Genomic DNA, 21,108 nt, shown 5'->3' on the forward strand with positions numbered 1-21,108 from the left:
TCACCTGACCCGGTTCATTACCTAATACTGATCTAATATGGCATTCCCTCTAGTCAGCCTGTCAACATACTGTGACAGGAATCCGTCCTGGACACACTTTACAAACTCTGCCCTGTCTAAACCTTTGGTACTAAGCAGATGCCAATCAATATTTGGGAAGCTGAAGTCTCCCATGATAACAACCCTGTTATTTTTGCACCTTTCCAAAATGTGCCTCCCAATCTGCTCCTCAGTATCCCTGCTGCTACCAGGCAGCCTATAGAAAACTCCCAGTAGAGTAACTGCTCCTTTCTTGTTCTTAACTTCCACCCATACTGTCTCTAGAGAGGATCCTTCTGCATTATCCACCCTTTCTGCAGCTGTAATAGTATCCCTGACCAGTATCGCCACCCCTCCTCCTCTTCTCCCCCCCTCCCTATCCCTTTTAAAACACTGAAAAATTCAATATCCATTCCTGCCCTGGTGACAGCCAAGTCTCTGCAAGAGCCACAATATCATAGTCCCATGTACTTATCCAAGCTCTCAGTTCATCACCCTTATTCCTGATACTTCTTGCATTTAAGTAAATGCACTTTAGCCCATCCACCTTTCTACTTTTATACCCTGTACTCTGCTTCTCCTTCCTCAAAGCCTCTCTGCCTGTTAGATCTGACTTTTCCCCATCCTCTTCTTCTTCTGACCTACCCCTCTGGTTCCCATTCCCCTCGCAAACTAGTTTAAACCCTCCCAAACCATCCTAGCAAACCTGCCTGCAAGGATATCGCCCCCCCCCCCCCTCGGGTTCAGGTGTAACCCGTCCTCTCTGTACAGGTCCCACCTTCCCCAGAAGAGATCCCAATTCAAAAATCCCCATATTCCTTTAAGAGTTGAGATTTCTCCTGATCTTTCCTTCCAAAATGCATCAGCCCATTTTTCATCTCATTACATCAGGTGATACCCATGTATTAACCTGTTCTATGACTCCTGAAATAAATGCTCCCAATATCATGATTACATATTATTTCATAATTACATATTATTAAATTCCAACAGTGTAATGGAGGATGGAAAAAAGCAATTTTAATACAAGAACACTGAAGAATACCTTTTAAAATTAGATCCTGTGGATTCATGATGTTTTATAATATATAGAAACTAAAGATCAAAGTTATTGCAAAAGAAAACCTGCAGAATACTCCTTTGAATAAAGACATGAAAGAATGTGTGTGAATATGAAAAATAAAATGTAGATTTACCCATCACAAATTAAAACAATTTCAAAATACTGAACCAGAGAGATCACCATCTTGGTGTCATTCTTTACAAAGCTGAGCTTTGTCCCACATATCTTTACTATCCTCACATATAGCTGCCAAGGCTCCAAGTCTAGAGCTCCATCCCTAAACTTCTTTAACGTGAGCAAAACCTACCACGACTGATTTTTTTTTAGGAATTTGCCCTAATATCTTCTTGGTGGAATGGAGTTAACTATTGTTTGATAACACTTCTATGAAGCACCTTGGTATGTTTTGTTGTGTTATAGATTCTACACAAGTGGCAGCTGCTGATATGGTAATAATTTAATGAAAAGAATGTTAACATATTTCTGTTACTGGAATTGAAACCTCACGTATAAGAGAGAATTGTAAGAGCAAGGTCAGCACACACACTGAGCTTCTGTAAATCCTTCAAAGTGTAAAGATACCAATGTGATAGATAAGAAAATTTTAATTTCATAGAGAAACTCCCTAATTTAAAAAAAATTAAGTGGGAAACTGCTTACAAATCTCTGATTCTTATAATTCAACAGTAAAAAGCATTTAAAAAGTAATTAGGCCCGTCCAGTATGGGTTTCTTTGGAAGCTAATTCTGTTAAAAAATTTTCTATTATCTCTTTGCTTGGCTCTTCACTTCCTTTATCATTAAATAAATTAACTGATAATTTGGCAGTTAAACATGCTTTGAGGATTTGGCTACAATTTAGAAAATATTATGGTTTATTGAGATTTTCTTTGTCTAGTCCCAATTTTGCTAATTTTTTTTAAACCTATGACTGACGTAGTTTTTAAAGAATGGGATAGATTGGGTATTACTTGTTTTCAGGATCCATTTGTTGGAGGAAATTTCGCAACATTTGAACAATTGTCTATCAAATATAATTTACCAAAAACTCACTTTTTTTGATATTTGCAAATCAGAGACTTTCTCCAATCTCAAGTACATACATTCCCTGTAAGTCCTGATAAGAACTTACTCGATGCAATTTTTAATTTGAAGCCTTTTTATGATGGTTCAATATCTAAGATTTATTGAAGGTTATCAGGAACGAATAAGGCTCTTTTAGACAAAATTAAAAATGCTTGGGAACATGATTTGCAGATTTCAATTTCTGAGGAAACTTGGAATGAAATTTTAAAATTGGTTAATACTTCATTATTATGTGCATGTCACTCCCTCCTTCAATTTAAAGTGGTCCATAGAGCTCACCTGTCCAAAGACAAGTTATCGCGTTTTTATTCAGATAAGTCTCCTTATTGTGATGAATGCAATAATGGAAAGGCTTCTTTAATTCACATGTTTTGGTCATGTCCGAGTCTGAAAAAATACTGGATAGAGGTATTTCAAACCTGTTCTGTGCTTTTTAAAATAAATTTTAAGCCAAATCCTTTAACTGCATTATTTGGGACTGTTGGAGAAAAAGATATAATTCTGGATACTTCCGACTTACACATATTGGCCTTTATTTCCCTTATAGCCAGGAGGGCTGTGTTGCTTAAATGGAGGAAGTTACTCCCCCCACTCATGTTCAATGGCTACAGAATATTATGTCATATCTAAATTTAGAGAAGATCTGTTGTTCAATTTCTGGATCTATTCTGGACTTTCAAATGTTATGGGGACCTTTTTTGAACTACTTTCAAAACCATTGATTTGGTGCTTAAAGTACAGATACTGGCTAATACTATTATGTCCTTAGGGCTTTTTTTTGTCTTTTTTTAAAACCAAACAGCTTTGGTCTTGGTAGTGGGTTTAGATTTTTTTAATAATAAAATTATTCCAATTTATTAATATTAATTAGTCATCACTTCTGTTTATCAATATGAGGTATTGTATTGAATCACACTTGAGATCACAATGTATTTTGTAACATTTTGTCTTTTCTTTTGTTTCATGTACTTTGTATTTTCTATCTTGAATTAATAAAAAATATTGTAAAAAAAATTAATCTGCATAGGGTGTGGAGTTCATTGAACTTTAAGGATGTTACAAAGCACATTCAGCTGATACTGGAAGAGAAAATTAAAAGTATAAGCTAGTAAATCACACAATATATTGTTAAAGCCGAGTAATGGTTTGACAGAATGAAAGGCATTTGCAAATACATTTGTATTTATGTAGATTCTTTCACAACCCTATCAGGATGTTCCGAAGAGCTCTAGCCAATTAAGTACTTCTGAATTGCAGGAAGTGCAGCAGTCAATTTGCACACAGAAAGTTGGCAAAAACAATATGGTAATGACATAATAATTCAGTGAAGAATAAACCCAATAACACCCTTGCTCTTCAAAAAGCATATGTAATACATCAACCCAAGGCAGCAGACAGGGCAGGGCCTTAAACTTAAATAAAAGGCAATCACATAGGCACAAAGGAAAAGGTGAGTCTGGTGGATTACAAATCCAGATTAAAGGGTATAATGATAGTTGACCAGCAGCAGACATTTCAAGAAATATTTCATAATTATCAACAAAGGTATGAACCTTGAAACTTAATGATTCAACAAGGAAAGGGATCCATCTCTAGCTAACTAAAGGGGTCAGGGATAATAAGATTAAGAGCATTGATATGTAATATTGTGAAGAACAGTTGCAAGCCTGGGGTTGGGGATTTATTTTTAAAGGGCCAACAAAGATCAACTAAAAAAAATGAAGAAGCAAATAACAAAAGTAAACTCACAATAAAAGAAAACAGATTTGAACATTTTCTACCCTTGTTATATACTCGTAGAAAAAGTACCCTCAGATGATGAGCTAGGGGAATAATGGATCTAGTTGGATCCATTATTCCACTTCGTGCGGGGCAGGCCACATCTTATTAACTTGACTGAGTTTTGAGGAGGTGACAAAAGCGATCAATGAAGGTAGAGCAGGGGATGTTGTCTACATGGATTTTAGAAGGGCATTTGACAAGGTTCCTTATGGTAGGCTCATCCAGAAAATTAAGATCCACAGGATCCATAGTGACTTGGCCATTTGGATTCAGAATCAACTTGCCCGCAGTGACAGAGGGTAGTGGTTGATGGGTCTTACCCTGGTTGGAGGTCTGTGACTAGTGGTGTTCCACAAGGATCTGTTGTTTGAGGTGTGTATAAATGACTTGGATGAAAAAGGGGATGGGTGGGTTAGTAAGTTTGCAGATGACACAAAGATTGGTGAAAATCTTCCACACTATCCACAACACCAAAGGATACAGTGAGATATAGATCAGCTGCAGATATGGGCAGAGAAATGGCAGATGGAGTTAATCCAGGCAAGTGTGAGGTTGCTTTTTGGGAGATCAAATGTAAAGGGAAAGTACACAGTTAATGGTAAGATCCTTAACAGCATTGATATGCAGAGGGATCTTGGGATGCAAGTCCATAGCTCCCTGAAAATGGCGACACAAGTAGATAGGGCAGTAAAGGCGGCCTATGGCACGCCTGCCTTTATTTGTTGAAGCATTCAAGAGTCAGGAAGTTACGTTGCAGCTTTAATAAACATTGGTTAGGCTGTATCTGGAATATTGTGTTCAATTCTGGTCGCCCCATTATAGGAAGGTTGTGGACACTTTGGAGAGGGCGCAGAAGAGGTTTACCAGGATGTTATCTGAATTGGAGGGCATGTGCTACGAGGAGAGGTTGGACAAGCTAGGGTTGTTTTCTCTGTCGCGGTGGAGGCTGAGGGGAGACCAGATAGAAATTTATAAAATTAATGAGAGGCATAGATAGAGTAGACAGCTGGTATCTTTTTCCATGGGTCAAAATGTCTAATACTAGAGGGCATGTACTTAAGGTGAGAGGGGGAAGTTCAGAGGAGATATGTGGGGCAAGGTTCCCCCCCCCGCCCCCCCTCACACAGAGAATGATGGACACCTGGAACGCGCTGTCAGGGGTGGTGGTAGCAGATATGATAGAGGCATTTAAGAGGTTCTTTGATAGTCACATAACTATGCAGACAATGGTGGGATATGGGTTACATGCAGGCAGAAGGCATTAGTGTAATTAGACATCATTAGCTTAATTAATTTGGCACAACGTCATGGACCGAAGGGCCTGTTCCTGTGCTGTACTGTTCAACGTCCTATGTTCTAGTTTCATAAAGGATACAAAAAGTACATCAAGAATAAGCGATCAGGAAGCATAAGGGAGTGAGGGAGGAACTTAAAGCAAATAACTGAAGACCAAGCATTAGGAAAACTAATGGAACTAAAAGTTGACAAATCCCTTGGACCTCATGGCCTATATCCTATAATTTTAAAGAAAGCTATTATAGGGGATGTATTAGCTGTGATCTTCCAAAATTCCCTGGATTTCAGAAAGATTCCAGGGGATTGGAAAATTGAAAATATTCCATCAATTTTCAACTGAGAGAGACAGAAAGCAGGGCAGTATAGCGTAATCAGCCTGACATCTGTTATTGGGAAAAATGCTGGAATCCATTATTGAGGACATAATATAATTAGACAAAATTGACATCGTTTTATGAAAGGGAGAACTGCTGGTTTTGGTGTGTTTGGATTTCCAAAATGCAGTCATGGAAGTGCCACATAAAGTTTGCAACATAAGATAAAACCTCATGGTATTGAGGATAATATATCAGCATGGATAGAGCTGCAGTTAGTTTGCAGAAAACACAGATTAGGAAAAGTGTTATTTTCAAGTTGGAATGTTAACTGTATAAGTGCTGGGGCCCCAGCTATTTACCATCTATAATAATGCCTTGGAGTACGAGACAGAGTATTCTATCAAGTTTGCAGGGTATATTCATGTTGTCGGGTATATTCAGAGCTGAAACAGACAGATTCTTAGACATTAAAAAGTATCAAAAATTCTAGGAACAAGGCGTCTTGGTGTTTTGACAAATCCAAATGGTTCCTTATGATGCCCAAACTACAGATTTTCAGTGGACTTAAAGCCAAGACCATACTAAATAGCTGAGCATACTTGAAGCGCCATGTGGCCTATTTCTGCTCTTAGTTCTATGCCTTTAAACAATAAAGAAAATAGTTTACAATTAGTTTAAGTCCTTGTCAGATTTCTGAAGATGATACCAGATTCACTGTCTTTATTACTGCAAGATTCAGGTCAAAGATTAACCATGAGAAACTTAGCTACTAAACATTTTGGGGTTATAAATATTGCTTTAATGTTGCAATACTGGAGTTTGACCTTCAGGTGGCACACAAAATCAAATAACTAAACAGAGAAGTCCTCCCATTCCATTTTTCTTATTCCAAACCCACTCATTTCTGCTACATAGGGAGTTTCATGAAAACAAGTTCAGCTAACAGCAACTCGCAGCTGGAAATACAATAATTATGAATGAATTTGGATTCAATTTCTACCTTTCAATTTGTATTCTGCATGCAATTAAACATACAAATTTCATGCTAGGCTGCAAGATAACAAATGAGTAAGTAAAAACAATTCTTCACAAAAAGCAACAAAAGAACTACTCACCTCTGGATTTAAGGAATTATTTTCTGATGATTTAGTAGAAAGTAAAATGTGTGTAAACCCATCTTGTTTCCTGACAACAATATCCCTGTATCGGTAGGCACTTTCAGTTTGTCTCACACTGAACCTTAGTCTCTTATCAAAAGGTTGGTCCCGTCTATCATCTATAAATTTCCTCTTGTTTCCTGTAACTCCTGTTGCTGAACTTTGAATAGTCGTTGTGCCATTAGTCCCCAAAGCATCCAAGAAAGTAGGAGTACCTGCAGGATGAAGAACGAGATTTTATGCTTTAAAATCTATGAAAAGGAGCAAGCAGTATTCTCCAGTAGTTGTCTGATCTGAACATGAACTTAAAACTAGAGATTGGCAGTCTTAAAAGGATTAGTTAAAAATAAACTTATAACACTATTGAAGACTATTATTGTACACATTAGTGAAAATATTGTACTGTTTATACCCATTCTTGCTATGTAAAATATAGAATAGATAATACTATCGATGCCAGGGTACACACATTTTCGGTTTTAGAGGACCATTTATACAAGAGTGTAGAAACTACAGGATGAAATTATTACTGGCATTTATGTGCATGAGGCTCAATACCAGAGGCTACAGTGCATGTGCAGTGATGCCATATTCTGTATGCTATTATCAGAAATCATTTCTGCTTTTAGCACACAAGACCACTAAAAAACACCAAAGGAATCCTTAACCAGAGTGTTGCACCTGCTGCAGCATTATAGGGCTTCGGCTTAATAGAAATGGTACTGGTGATCCCAAGGTGGCTGCCTTCCTCCAGGTAGTTTAACTTTTCTGTCTTGGAGATCACTTTACTCTTGTCTGACTAATAATAACCCCACCTCCCAATGGCTTTTCTGACACCTACCTGTGTGTCAATCTTCTTTGATCTCCTTGCTACTCTCCCTAAAAAGATTGAACTTCTCTCCACCTCACAATGCAGGTCTCAATCACCCCAACCTTCACCTACACCTTCTGATGCTCTCCTGCCATTCCAACTCAAAAGATCATCTTTTCACATCTGTGTTCCCAAATATCAATTCTCTCGTACTTTTCCCCAGATCACCAGCCCTTCCCTCACCATCACTTCCTCCATAATATTGCCATTCTCCACAAATGCAGATTATAATATTGGGCCTCCTAAATGGTTCCGCCTTGGGGGTTGTTCAAGCCAAGCCAAGCACTGCTATAGTTTTGCTCAAAATGTTCAATTGTGTACTTTTGGCATTCCATGTCCAGTTATTTCATTCTTCCACAGAATCATTTAAACTTCATGAGAAGCTTTTGTAGAAATAATGCATTCAAATTCAAAAGGTCACAGCAATCAACATAAGCATAAATCATGATGACTCATACATGTGCACGATCCCATTCTACAAATATCAAGTCACTTGATGTATTCAGGCTGTAGAAATGTAGGTTAACTCAACCTCATAATTAAATTACTTTCTAGTGTTTGAATGAACATGCAACTGACCCTCTCCTACTAAATAACTCGACTGAAAGTAAGTTTCTTTCTTAATATGGTATGTAATTTGGAGGCCTGGTGCTGTCTGGAAATATAACATATTGAGCAATCATCTCCGAAGGACATAGTTTATTTTTCAAGACAAGACATAGGATGCCTTGAGCTCTAAAGTATCTCTTTCAGAGAGTGAACCCTTTTATTTCATCAATATACAACCAGGAATATAAAAAGGAGAGTTTTATCTTCAATATAACTTGAAGATTCTGTTGTTAACTACCATTTTAGCTGCTTTCATTTAATTTTATAAAATGGTGCCCCTTACAGCACAGGAACAGGCCCTTTGGCCCATGATGTCTGTGCTGAACATGATGCCAAATTAAACTACAGTAAATCTCTTATGTCTGTACATGATCCACATCCCTCCATTTCCTCCATATTCATGTGTCGATCTAACAGCTTCTTAAATGCCACTAGTGTATCTACTTCTACCACTGCCCCTGGGGAACCTATTCCAGGCACCTACCACTCTCTGTGTAAAAAAACCTTGCCCCACACATCTCCTTTAAACTTCCCCTTCTAGCCTTAAATTCATGTCCTCTAGTATTTGAAACTTCTACCCCGGGAAAAAAGTTCTGACTCTCCACTCTGACTACTCCTGTCAGGTCTCCCCTCATCCTCTGACGCTCCAGAGAAAACAATCCAAGTTTGTCCAGCTTCTCCTTATAGCTCATACCCTCTAGTCCTGATAAACCTCTTCTGCACTCTTTCCAAAGCCTCCACATCCTTCCTTCAATGGGATGACCAGAATTCCAAGTGCAGCCTAACCCAAGTTTTATACAGCTGTAACATTATTTCCTTACTCTTGTACTCAATGCCCTGACCAATGAAGGCATGTATGCCATTTGCATACACATTTGCATGTGTGGCCACATTCAGTGAGCTATGGATTGGGACCCCAATATCCCTCTGTACATCAATGCTGTTAAGGGCCCTGCCATTAACTGTATACTTTCCCATTACACTTGACCTCCCAAAGTGCAACACCTCACACTTGCTCGGATTAAGCTCCATCTGCCATTTCTCCGCCCATATCTGTAACTGATCTATACTCTGCTGTATCCTTTGTCACCCCTCTACACTATCCACAACTCCACCAATCTTAGAGTCATCTGCAAGCTCATTAACCCACCATCCACATTTTCATCCATTTTTATATATCACAAACAACGGAGGCCCCAGAACCAACCCCTACAGAATACCACTGGTCATGGACCAACAACCAGAATAAGACCCTTCAACCACTACCTTCTGTCTTCTATGGGCAAGCTAATTCTGAATCCAAACTACCAAATCACCATGGATACCATGCATCTTAATCTTCTGGATTAGCCTATCATAAAGTACCTTGTCAAATACCCTACTAAAGTCCATGTAGACAACATCCACTTCCCTACCCTCATCAATTATTTTTGTCGCCTCAAAAAAAAACTCAATCAAATTTGTAATACATGACCTGCCCAGCACAGAGCCATGTTGACTGTCCCTAATCAGGTCATGTTTTTCCAAATGTGCGTAAATCCTATTCCTAAGAATCCTCTCCAATAGCTTCCATACCACTGATGAGAGGCTCACCGGCCTATAATTTCCTGGATTATCCCATTTCCTTCTTTGAACAAAGGAACAACACTGGCTACTCTCCAGTCCTCCAGGACCTCACCTGTTACTACTAAGGATACAAAGATCTTCATCAAGGCTCCAGCAATTTCCTTTCTTGCCTCTTCCAATATCCTGGGATATGATAGGGTCTTTCAAGAGACGGTTAGATAGGTACATGGAGCTGAGTAAAATAGAGGGCTATGGGTAAGCCTAGTAATTTCTAGGGTAGGGACATGTTCGGCACGGCTCCGTGGGCTGAAGGGCCTGAATTGTGCTGCAGTTTTTCTATGTTCTATATATCAACAAAAGCGAAAATTTCAGTGATTACATGTGCTGGAAGTACATCCAGGCTACATGTCACACTGTTCTCTAAATGAGATCAGAAATCAAGTGCTGCTGGGATTGTAATTCCCATTAAAGACACTCTAGCAACTATAAACTGAAGGAGAACTTCTCAGCCTTATACTGTCAGATATTTCCAAGAAAGTCATCATCATCAACACCAATCTGTGTATCAAGTGTACTTGCAACTTGATTACCTCTGCTTTGTAGCTCAAGATCCTAAAGGTTACAATGAAAAGTAACATGACTATTTGAAAAATGAACTTTAGATTGGTTTTCCTGTCATTTTTGAAGGTGTACTCATTTAAACCTTTTCTCCCTTATTTCTACCAGCTGCCATTTGAATGGAAATGACTTTTATTGGAAATCTACTTGAGGGAATCCTGACAATGAGGGGGTGCTATAGGAAACAAGGGTCACATACAGTGACAGCCATATACACAAAACACATGCCAAGCAGTGTACAAGTTACCATGTATCATAGGATACATAGTTCAAAAATAACTTCTCATTTCCTTGCAGTAATTATTGATTTGGCATTATTTGTTACATCTAAAGTTCAGGTCCTCCCAAGTAATGGATATGTAATGAAATGGAGAGGACAAGCTATTAGATTTATCTGATGTTATAACCCTTTGCAAACTTAAGATCATCTGAAACTTTTTTGCCATGTGTCTTTGCCCAAAGTGCACACAGCACTCTTAAGCTCACTGGCCAATACTATTCACAGCCAGACACTTTATACAAATTAAAGTTGCAGAAGAGCACTGATACTTGTCTGAAACCTATAAAGAATTTTTTAAAATTGTTTATGATTCCTTGTTTTTATCTAATTTTATGCAGGCTTTCACAAAATACTCTTAAAACTAGTTGAGATTATCAGGAACAGTGTCAAGAAGATTCTATGTTTGCCTGGTAGCATTAATAATGGTCTATTATATTCTAGAATTAGAGATGGTGGACCCAGTATGCCTCCCTTCCAACACACCTGGGCCCCCTATGCCCATCCATGCTCCCTTCCAACTCACCAAGGATCCTGGTTCCTGCACTACTGGGAGGTGGTATTATGAATTAATGAAGATTGGATAAGGTGTTGCAGAGGGAGTAGTCTAATTGAAATGATGAGAAAGAAAGTATTTGACAGGGGTACCAAGCTGGTGGATAACTTTTTAAATGTAGAGGCCAGTAGGGGGAAGGGCATGGGCACAGAATGATCGACAAGATCCACCAGTGTGTCTCTCTTATTTCTTCCACTTTTGTTCTGACTACTTTCGCTAGGACAGAATTGAAAGGTGAGAGCAGGAGGAGGGAAAAATAAAGAATGGCACGGCTGAGGCCTTACCAATCACTATCACAGGGTGGTACAATGGCACACCTAGTAGAACTGCTACCTCACAGCTCCATTCAATTCTGACCTTTAGTGTGGCATTTGCAGTCTCCCTGTTACTGCATGGGTTTTCTCAGGTGCTCTGGATTCTTCAAAATGTGCCAAATAATTGGCTACTGTAAACTACCTCAGTCCACATGTAGATGGTGGTACATTGGGGGAGTTGATGAGAACATGTTACTGGGAGAATTAGAGGGAGATGAGCCGAGCCGAAACAGTCTCCTACTACGTTATAAGGAAATATAGAGAAGCACAAGCACGTCCAACTCTTTATTCACTGTCTCATGGCTTATCTACTATGGTTCCTACTGCTCCAAAACATCCAATATTACATTTTCATATTTGCACTTAAATATGTTTACACTCACCTTCTCCATAACCTTCCCAAGCTTTACAATGCCAATCCACACATTCATAGCACCATCATTCCAATCTTTAACACACAGACATATAGTTCTTGAGATGTGTTGCATGCTTTTTGATATCTTGTTTAAACTTGCCCCCTCTCTGTTATAGCTACTACATCACATCCACCCACTGTTATTAATACCTCTAACCTTCAATTTTGGTTTTGCTATTTCACAGATGTACCCATGAATTATTACACCAACTTTTTGGACAGTCACTATTACTTAGTTCTTTGGTATTGGTATATTATTGTCACTTGTACCGAGGTACAGTGAAAAGCTCGTCTTACAAACCGATCGTACAGGTCAATTATTTTCACTTCAATTTTCTACCTTTCCTTCTGACATTTTCAACAGTATTTTTTTGTTTCACCACCTGATAGCCCACTATCTCATTACCCGCGATAGTACATTGTTCACAATAACTCCTGCTAAAATCATACACCTTTTTACAATTTGATTTACCAGTTCCAATGGGAGGTACACATGGTGGTTTAATCAAATTATATCTCATCATATGATCTATGCAAATATTAATTCAGTTACTTTCCCTCCAAATAGGTACAGTATCTTTGCTTATGGTTTTCCTCCAGTAGCTATTAGAACATAGAACACAGCACAGGAACAGGCCCTTTGGCCCACCACGTCTACACCAACCATGATCCCAACTAATCCCATCTTCCTAAAAATGATTTGTATCCCCCTTTTCCCTGCCTATTAAACATTAATATCATATCTGCTTCTACCACATTCCCTGGTACCTACCACCCTGTGTAAAAGAAAAAAAAAGTTGCCTTGCAAATCTCCTTTAACTTTCTCTCTCTCACAGACCTATGCCCTCTAGAATTTGACATTTCCACCCTGGGAAAAAGACTCTGACCATCTACCCTGTCTATGCCTCTCATAATTTTATCAGGTAACCCCTCAACTTCTAATGCTCCAGAGAAAACAATCCAAGTTTGTCCAACCTCTCATAGCTAATACTCTCCAATCGAAGCAGCATCCTGGTGAATCTCCTCTGCACCATTTCCAAAGACTCCACATCCTTCTTGTAATGCAGTGACCAGAACTGCACCCAATACTCCAAATGTGGCCTAACGTTTTATACCGATACTAAATGACTGCTCAACTTTTATACCCAATGCTCCAAACCATGAAGGCAAGCTTGCCATAGGCCATTATAGGGGATAATTAAGATAATTATGGGGGATTTTAACATGAAAGTGGACTGGGAAATCCAGCAAGGCGGTAGAACTCAGGAGAGTGAGTTTGTGGAATGTCTAAGGGACGTTTTTCTGGAGCAACTTGTTGAAGAGCCCACCAGGGGATCAGCTGTTTTGGATTGGGTGCTGTGTAATGAACCGGAAGTGATTAGGGAACTAAAGGTAAAGGAACCACTGGGTACCAGTGATCACAATATGATTGAGTTCAGTTTCAAGTTTGAGAAGGAGAAGCTGATAACTGGTGTATCGATATTTCAGTGGAACAAAGGAAATTACAATGGTATGAGAAAAGAGTTGGCCCAAATTGATTGGAAGAGTAAGCTAGCTGGAAGGACGGTGGAGAAGAAATGGAAGGAATTTCTACAGGAAATAAGGAAAATGCAGGATAGATATATTCCAAGAAAAAAGGTTTTGAATGGAAAAAAGGCACAAATGTGGATAACGAGAGAGGTGAAGGCTAAAATAAAAGCAAAAGGGACGGCATACAAAGGAGCAAAAATTAGTGGGAAAACAGAAGACTGGGAAGCTTTTAAAAACCTGCAGAGAGAAACTAAGAAGGTCATTAGGAAAGAAAAGATGAATTATGAAAGGAAGTTGGCGGATAACATTTGAAAGGATACTAAGAGTTTTTTTAAATACATAAGGAGTAAAAAGAGAGACACGGGTTGATATAGGACCAATTGATAACGGTGCAGGAGGTATCGTAATGGACGATAGAGAGATGGCAGAGGAATTGAATGAATATTTTGCATCAGTCTTCACCGTGGAGGACATCAGCAATGTGCCAGTTAGTCAGGAGTCTCACGAAATGGAACTGAGTTCAGTTAAGATTACTAGGGAGAAGGTGCTAGGAAAACTAAATGGGCTAAAGACTGATAAGTCTCCTGGACCGGATGAGGTGCATCCCCGGGTTTTGAAGGAGGTGGCTGTAGAGATAGCGGAGGCATTGGCGATAATTTTCCAGGAATCGATAGATTCCGGCATGGTTCCGGAGGACTGGAGGGTCGCAAATGTAGTTCCGTTGTATAAGAAAGGTGGGAGGCAGCATAAAGGAAATTACAGACCTATTAGTATGACGTCAGTGGTGGGAAAATTATTGGAATCGATCCTCAAGGATGGGGTTACAGAATACCTAGAGGCACAAGGCAAGATAGGTCCTAGCCAACATGGTTTTGTGAAGGGAAGATCCTGCCTGACAAACCTATTGGAGTTTTTTTGAAGAAATCTCAGGTAGGGTGGATAAGGGAGAGGTGGTAGATGTTGTGTATTTAGACTTTCAAAAGGCCTTCGATAAGGTGCCTCACAAGAGACTGATTAATAAGATGAGAGGTCATGGAATTACGGGTAGGATAGCAGAATGGGTGGAGCATTGGCTGGTTGGCAGGAAGCAAAGAGTGGAAATAAAAGGATCTCATTCTGGTTGGTTACTGGTTACTAGTGGTGTGCCGCAGGGGTTGGTGTTGGGACCGCTCCTTTTTACCTTGTACATTAACGATTTGGATAATGCAATAAATGGTTTCGTGGCTAAGTTTGCGGATGACACCAAGATAGGTGGAGGAGTAGGGAGTATTGAGGAGATAGGAAGGTTGCAGAGGGACCTAGTCAGTTTAGGAGAATGGGCAAGGAAATGGCAGATGAGATTCAATGTTGAGAAATGTGCAGTTGTACACTTTGGAAGCAGAAATAAGCAGGCAGATTATTATCTAGAAGGAGAGAAAATTCAAAGTACGGAAATACAAAGGGACTTGGGGGTACTCGTGCAGGATACCCTAAAGATTAACCACCAGATCGGATCGGTGGTAAAGAAAGCGAATGCTATGTTGGCATTCATTTCGAGAGGTATAGTGTATAAAAGTAAGGAAGTGTTGATGAGGCTCTACGGGGCACTAGTGAGGCCTCATTTGGAATATTGTGCGCAGTTTTGGGCCCCACATCTTAGGAAGGATGTGCTGACGTTGGAGAGGGTTCAGAGGAGATTTACGAGGATGATTCCAGGAATGAAAGGGCTTACGTATGATGAGCATTTGTCGGCTCTTGGACTGTACTCACTGGAGTACAGAAGAATGAGAGGGGACCTCATAGCGACATTTAAAATGTTGATAGGAAAGGACAGAGTAGATGTGGCTAGGCTGTTTCCCTTGGTGGGTGAGTCCAGGACCAGAGGGCACGATCTTAGAATTAGAGGGTACAGTTCCAAAACAGAGATGAGGAGAAATTTCTTTAGCCAGAGGGTGGTGAATTTGTGGAACTCCTTGCCACGTACAGCAGTGGAGGCCAGATCAGTGGGGGCGTTCAGGGAAGAGATAGATAGATATCTAAATAGTCAGGGTATCAAGGGATATGGGGATAAGGCCAGAAATTGGGATTAGAATAGGTTTTTTTTCTCCTCATTCCCCATTTCTTTTTCCCTTTTCCTTGGAGCAAACTCGATGGGCCGAATGGCCTGCTTCTGCTCCCTTGTCTTGTGATCTTGTGATTATGGAATAAGCTGTTCCAGTGAGATGAGGAAGCTAGATGAAACCCCAGTTACTCCTAAAAAAAATGAGATACCAACCTGGCAAAGCTACAGGTATATACCACAAGCAGTATGCAAAAAAAACTGAGACAGACTATGGATCTGATCAATACTCTTGAATCCTGCCACACTCAGTTGTGAGTAATGATGAACTCCTCCTAGTGGGATGAAGTAGCTCCATGAAATTTCTGTTTTGCACATGTGCAAAAAAAACAATTACTGAAACAAATGATGACTTTGAGACTGTGGTGCTGGCTGCCTTCTTGAATCATTGAACTCCTTCGGTGGGTAGGATTCTGGAATGTTGACCTAGGAATGATGAAGGAATGGCAGTATATTTCCAAGTTAGGCTGATGCATGTTCAGTGCAGAAACTACAGTTACTGATGTTCCCTTGTCCCTGAAATCCTTCACTTTCTTGGTGGCTTAGGTCGCGGGTTTGGGAGATTTTGTGGGTGGTTCAGTCATCTTGCACTAGTAGTAGAGAGTGATGAATGGCATACCAGTCAAGTAGGGTATTCCATCATGCCTTTGCCTCATGCCTTAGAGATGTTGGAAAGGCTATGGGTTGTCATGAGGTGTGCTGTAGCTACCCTGCCTCATTATTTATGTGCCTGGTCTAGCTGTGCTTCATTTATTAAGTTGCTCAGAAAAGAATTCAATATTATGCAATCATTAGTCAACATCCCACTTCTGACCTAATGGAAAGTCATTGAAAAAGCAGTTGAAGATATCTAAACATCTTCTTCAGGAAATATTGCAGTGATGCTCTGGGGCTGGGATGACCCACCTCCAACCAGCACAACCATATTGCAAATGAAGAACTGGTTTTATTGAAAGGACATTGACATGACCATTAAAACTATTTCTCCTTTTCAGATAGAGTTACAGAGACATGTAGCACAGAAACAAGCCCTTTAACCCACAGTGCCCATGATGACCATCAAGCATCTATGTATACTAACCCCATTTACCAGCACTTGGTCCATACCCTTCAATTCCTTGGTGATTCAAGTCCAGATACTTTTTAAGATGTTGCGAGTACCTCCTTCCACCACCTTCTCAGGCAATGCTTTTGAGACTGCAATCACCCTTTGTGTTAATTTTTTCCCCTCTAATCCCCTCTGCTACCTTAAACCAATGTCCTCTAGCTTTAAATATCTCTGTTATGGGGAGAAGTTTCTCATTATCCACCCTATCTATGTCATAATTTTGTATACTTCAATCTGGTGCCCCCTCAGCCTCCTATGCTCCAAGGAAAACAAACCTAGTCAACCCATTTCTTAACTGAAATGTTCCATTCCAGGCAACATCCTGATAAATCTCCTCAGCACCTTCTGGTGCAATCATGTCCTTCCTCTACTATAGTATGCAGAACTGGACACAATTCTCGAGCTGCAACTAACCAAAGTTGTATCTTACCTCCATGCTCTTGTATTCAATGCCCTGGCCAATGAAGACGAGCATCCTTAACATCTTCTTCACCATCTTATTTACCAATGTTGCCACCTTTAAGGATCTATGACTTCCTTAATACTCCCCAGGGCCCCACAATTCATGGTGTAGGTCTTACCCTTATTAGACTTGCCAAAATACATCACCTCTTACTTATTGGGATTAGATTCTATCTGCCATTGCTCCACTCAACTTAGCAGCTCATTGATATCATTCTGTAGCCCAAAACTATCCTCCTCTCTATAAACAACACCACCAATTTTCATGTCATCTGCAGATTTACTAGTCATTCCTCTTGCGCGATCCAAATCATTAATGGATAATGCAAACAACAAGGATCCCATCATCAATCCCTATGGTACACCATTGATCACAGAGGTCCAATCACAAAAGCAACAATCCACTATCACCTTCTTTCTCCTGTTATCAAGCCAACTTGTTTGGACCCCATGGACACTAACCTTTTGGACCAACCTTCCATGTGGGACCTGGTCAAAGGTGTTGATGAAGTCAGTGGTGTTGATGAACATCAACAGCATTAATATTTTGTTACTTTTTCAAAAAACTCATTCAGATTAGTCAGACAGGACCTCTCACTAGCAAAGGCATGTTGACCATCCCTAATTAAACCCCATCTTTCCAAGTGTAGGTTAATCACGTCCCTCAGAACTTTTTTTCCAATAATTTCCCCACGACTGAAATTCGACAGTGACAATAATCATCAGTCTTATATATACTGCCCTTAGTAAATAAAGGTAGCACATTTGCTGCCCTCTAGTCATCTGGCACCTCCCCTGTAGCTAAAGATTCAAAACTCCGTCAGGGTCTCGGCAATCTCTTCCCTTGCCTCCCATTGCAATCTGGGATACACCTCATCAGGCCCTGGGGCTTTATCCACCTTTATGCCTGCCAAGACATATAATACAGAGACACAAGAGACTGAAGATGCTGGAAATCTGGAGCAACATACAGAAACCTGAAGACATGTAATAATGAAGACAAATAATACATCCTCTTTTTAACATTAACATGGTCGGGAATATCCCCCTCCCTTCCCTGATATCTGCAATTACAAGGCCTTTCTTCTTTGTGAATATGGATGAGAAGACTTCACTCACATTTTTGGGCTCCACACACTGATTGTGCCTTTAGTCCTCAAGGGGCCCTACTCCTTCCATGGTTACTCTCTTGTTCTTAATATATTTATAAAATGCCTTGGGACTTTCCTTAATTTTGTAAGCCAGTTATATTTCATGGCCCTTCTTTGTCCTCAAATTTATTTTAATTAAGTACACTCCCAACACATACTGTAATCTTGAAGGGCCTCATCTGTTTTGCCTGCTGTATTTACTTTCCTTTATTAAATCCTCAATAGCTCTTGACATCCAAGGTTCCCTGGAATTGACTTTCTAACTTTTCACACTCAAGGGAACATGCTGACCTTGAACTCTTGCTATTTCACTTTTAAGACTTCCTCCTGTTGAATGTAAACTTACCTGCCAGTAGTTGCTCCTAGTCTACTTTTTGCCGGATCCTGTCTTATGATATTGAAATCTGCCTCCATTATTACTGCAGTGATAGTCTCCTTAATCATTATTGCACTGCCCCTTTTAACTTCCTTCCCCATCACACCCGAAGCTCGGGTACACTGGAACTTTAAGTCGCTGGTCCTGTCCTTCTTTCAACCACGTCTCTGTGAATGCAACTGCAATATATTCCCATGTGCTGATCAAAGCTCTAAATTCATCTGCCTTACTAGTCATGCACTAAAATAGATGCAATTTACCCTTCCAATCCTCCCATGCACATTTATATGCCTACTGGACTGGCAGTTTTTCTTCTGCATTTGACTGTACCTTCCCACCCCGCCCCCCAAATAAAAACTGTATATCTATGAACTAGTTCTCTAAATGTGTGTTGTACGACCACATTCTTCTTTTTATATATACTGTTATTACCAATGTGGATCACAACCTCTGATTGTTTACCCTCTCCTTCTAGAATGTCCTGTAGCTGCTTTACAACATCCCTAACCCTAGCACTAGAAAGTCAACATACCATTCAAGAATCTAACTTGTAGCTACAGAAAAGCTGGTCTTCTCTTCTTTACAATTAAATTACCTATCACTATGAGCCCTCCTAGTTTTCATTCTTCTCACTTCCTGTGAAGCAGAGTCAGCCATAGCACCACAGACTTGGCTGTTGCTGCTTTCCTCTGGGAGGCCACCCCTCCCGATGTGGTTCATCAGTTTGAGAGGGGAATGGCCACAGGGAACTCCTGCACTAACTGCCTGTGCCTTTGGTTACACTTGATGGCCACCTATGGTCACTGTGCAGCCAATAATTTTGGGGTACCACCTCAATAAACATGTTGTTCATGCTACCCTCAACATTGCAAATGCTCCATAGTGAATCCATCCACAACTCCAGCTGTGTAATAAGGTCAATCAGGAGCTGCAGCTGAACAAACTACTTGCATACACATGGTCATCAGAGACACAAGTCCTTGATTCCTCATAGTGTAGAATGCACATAAACACAGGGCTGAGTTCTCCTGTCACGGATGATTGAAAGAGAGCAACTGATTACATTTGAATCTTTAGTCCAATCTAAGCACAACCTACTATAATCTTGTCCCAGTTTTTACTTAGAGAATTAAAGCAACAAAGATAAAAATACCTACCTGTTGCTACACACCTACTGCCCTCATTATCAAAGCCTGCACTCTGAGATCCATTGCATCAAAACACTGGCTTTTCTGCCTACCTTTTTGTTTACTCAAACAGCCCTAGCCCAGTCAGCTGAACTTAATTGACTTCAATCCAAATGATACATTACAATAACAAAGGGAGGTCCCCACTCAAAGTACTTTGTTTACCTGCTCACCCAAAACTGCAAGCTTCAGTTGAAAAGAGAGCCTGCAAGGATTTAATTGCAGAAAAGTTACTAACTTCCTTTATTAACTTAGATCTAGCCTAGCTTGCAGCATATTTCCACCAATTTTTTTATTCTGGATATCCAGCATCTGCATTATGTTTCTTTAAACAGAAAGTTAGATTAAGATATTGCCAGTGTCACGGATTGAACAAGAGACTTTTGAAAGCAAATTTTAGAGTTAATGTAAAATCAATTTGTAGTTCTTTAAATGTAAATAAGAGGCTAGAAATATTGCTGAGGTTGCTCTGAAACACCAATTAAGCAAGTCTTTTTAAGCCAGGATACTTGTATTCACAATTAATGACTGTAAAGGGATTTTACTATGTTACTATAGGCGACATAGTGATGCAGGAGGTAGTGCAACTGTCTTACAACTTCAGCTAGCCAGATTGCATTCTGACCTCTGTCAGTGTAGAGTCTGCACGTTTTCCCCAGTGACCATGAGGTGCTCCACCTTCCTCCCACACCCCAAAGACATGCTGGTTGGTGGGTTATTTGGCTACTTGCAAATTTACTCCTCTTCCCCTCCCTCCCCCCCCCCCCCCCAGGTAGATGGATGGTAGGAGAATTGGTGGGATGTTAATGGGCATGTGTGAGAGAAAGTTACAGGGATCTAGGTGGGGAAAAGGGATTGCTCCAAGGGCTGATGGGCTGAATGACCTCAATTCCAGGTCCAAGGAAGGATAAAAATCGAATAAATCTTTTAATATTTTATTACTTAGATGACGTTCAGAGTCCAAAGAATGCATCCTAAAATAGAAAAGAAAAATGATGCATTCATTGTAATTTTGTCCCAGTTATAAGTCAGCAAGTTGTGGCATTCCAACACAATTCTAGGTTATCTGCAGTATGAAGCTAAGGAGGACTGTATTGTCAAATGCATCATGCTTAAGTTGATATGAGATTCTAAAACCCATTTAGAACAGGAGTCATAAAACACTGGTTAGTCCACAGCTGCAGTATTGACTTCAATTCCAGTCATCACGTTTTAGGAATTATGTGAAAGT

At 40.0% G+C, this 21,108-nt stretch overlaps 1 protein-coding gene across 1 annotated transcript in view; it reads right to left on the minus strand.

Moving 5' to 3' along the window:
• cdyl (chromodomain protein, Y-like) overlaps nucleotides 1-21,108 on the minus strand; it is a 171,572-nt gene that overhangs the window by 21,226 nt on the left and 129,238 nt on the right. The window contains exon 3 of the mRNA XM_052015955.1: nucleotides 6,698-6,954. Within this exon, the coding sequence (XP_051871915.1) occupies nucleotides 6,698-6,954 (257 nt within the window). The remainder of the gene's footprint in view (nucleotides 1-6,697; nucleotides 6,955-21,108) is intronic.

The sequence above is a fragment of the Pristis pectinata genome, chromosome 5 (assembly GCF_009764475.1).
Source record: "Pristis pectinata isolate sPriPec2 chromosome 5, sPriPec2.1.pri, whole genome shotgun sequence".
NCBI lineage: Eukaryota > Metazoa > Chordata > Chondrichthyes > Rhinopristiformes > Pristidae > Pristis > Pristis pectinata.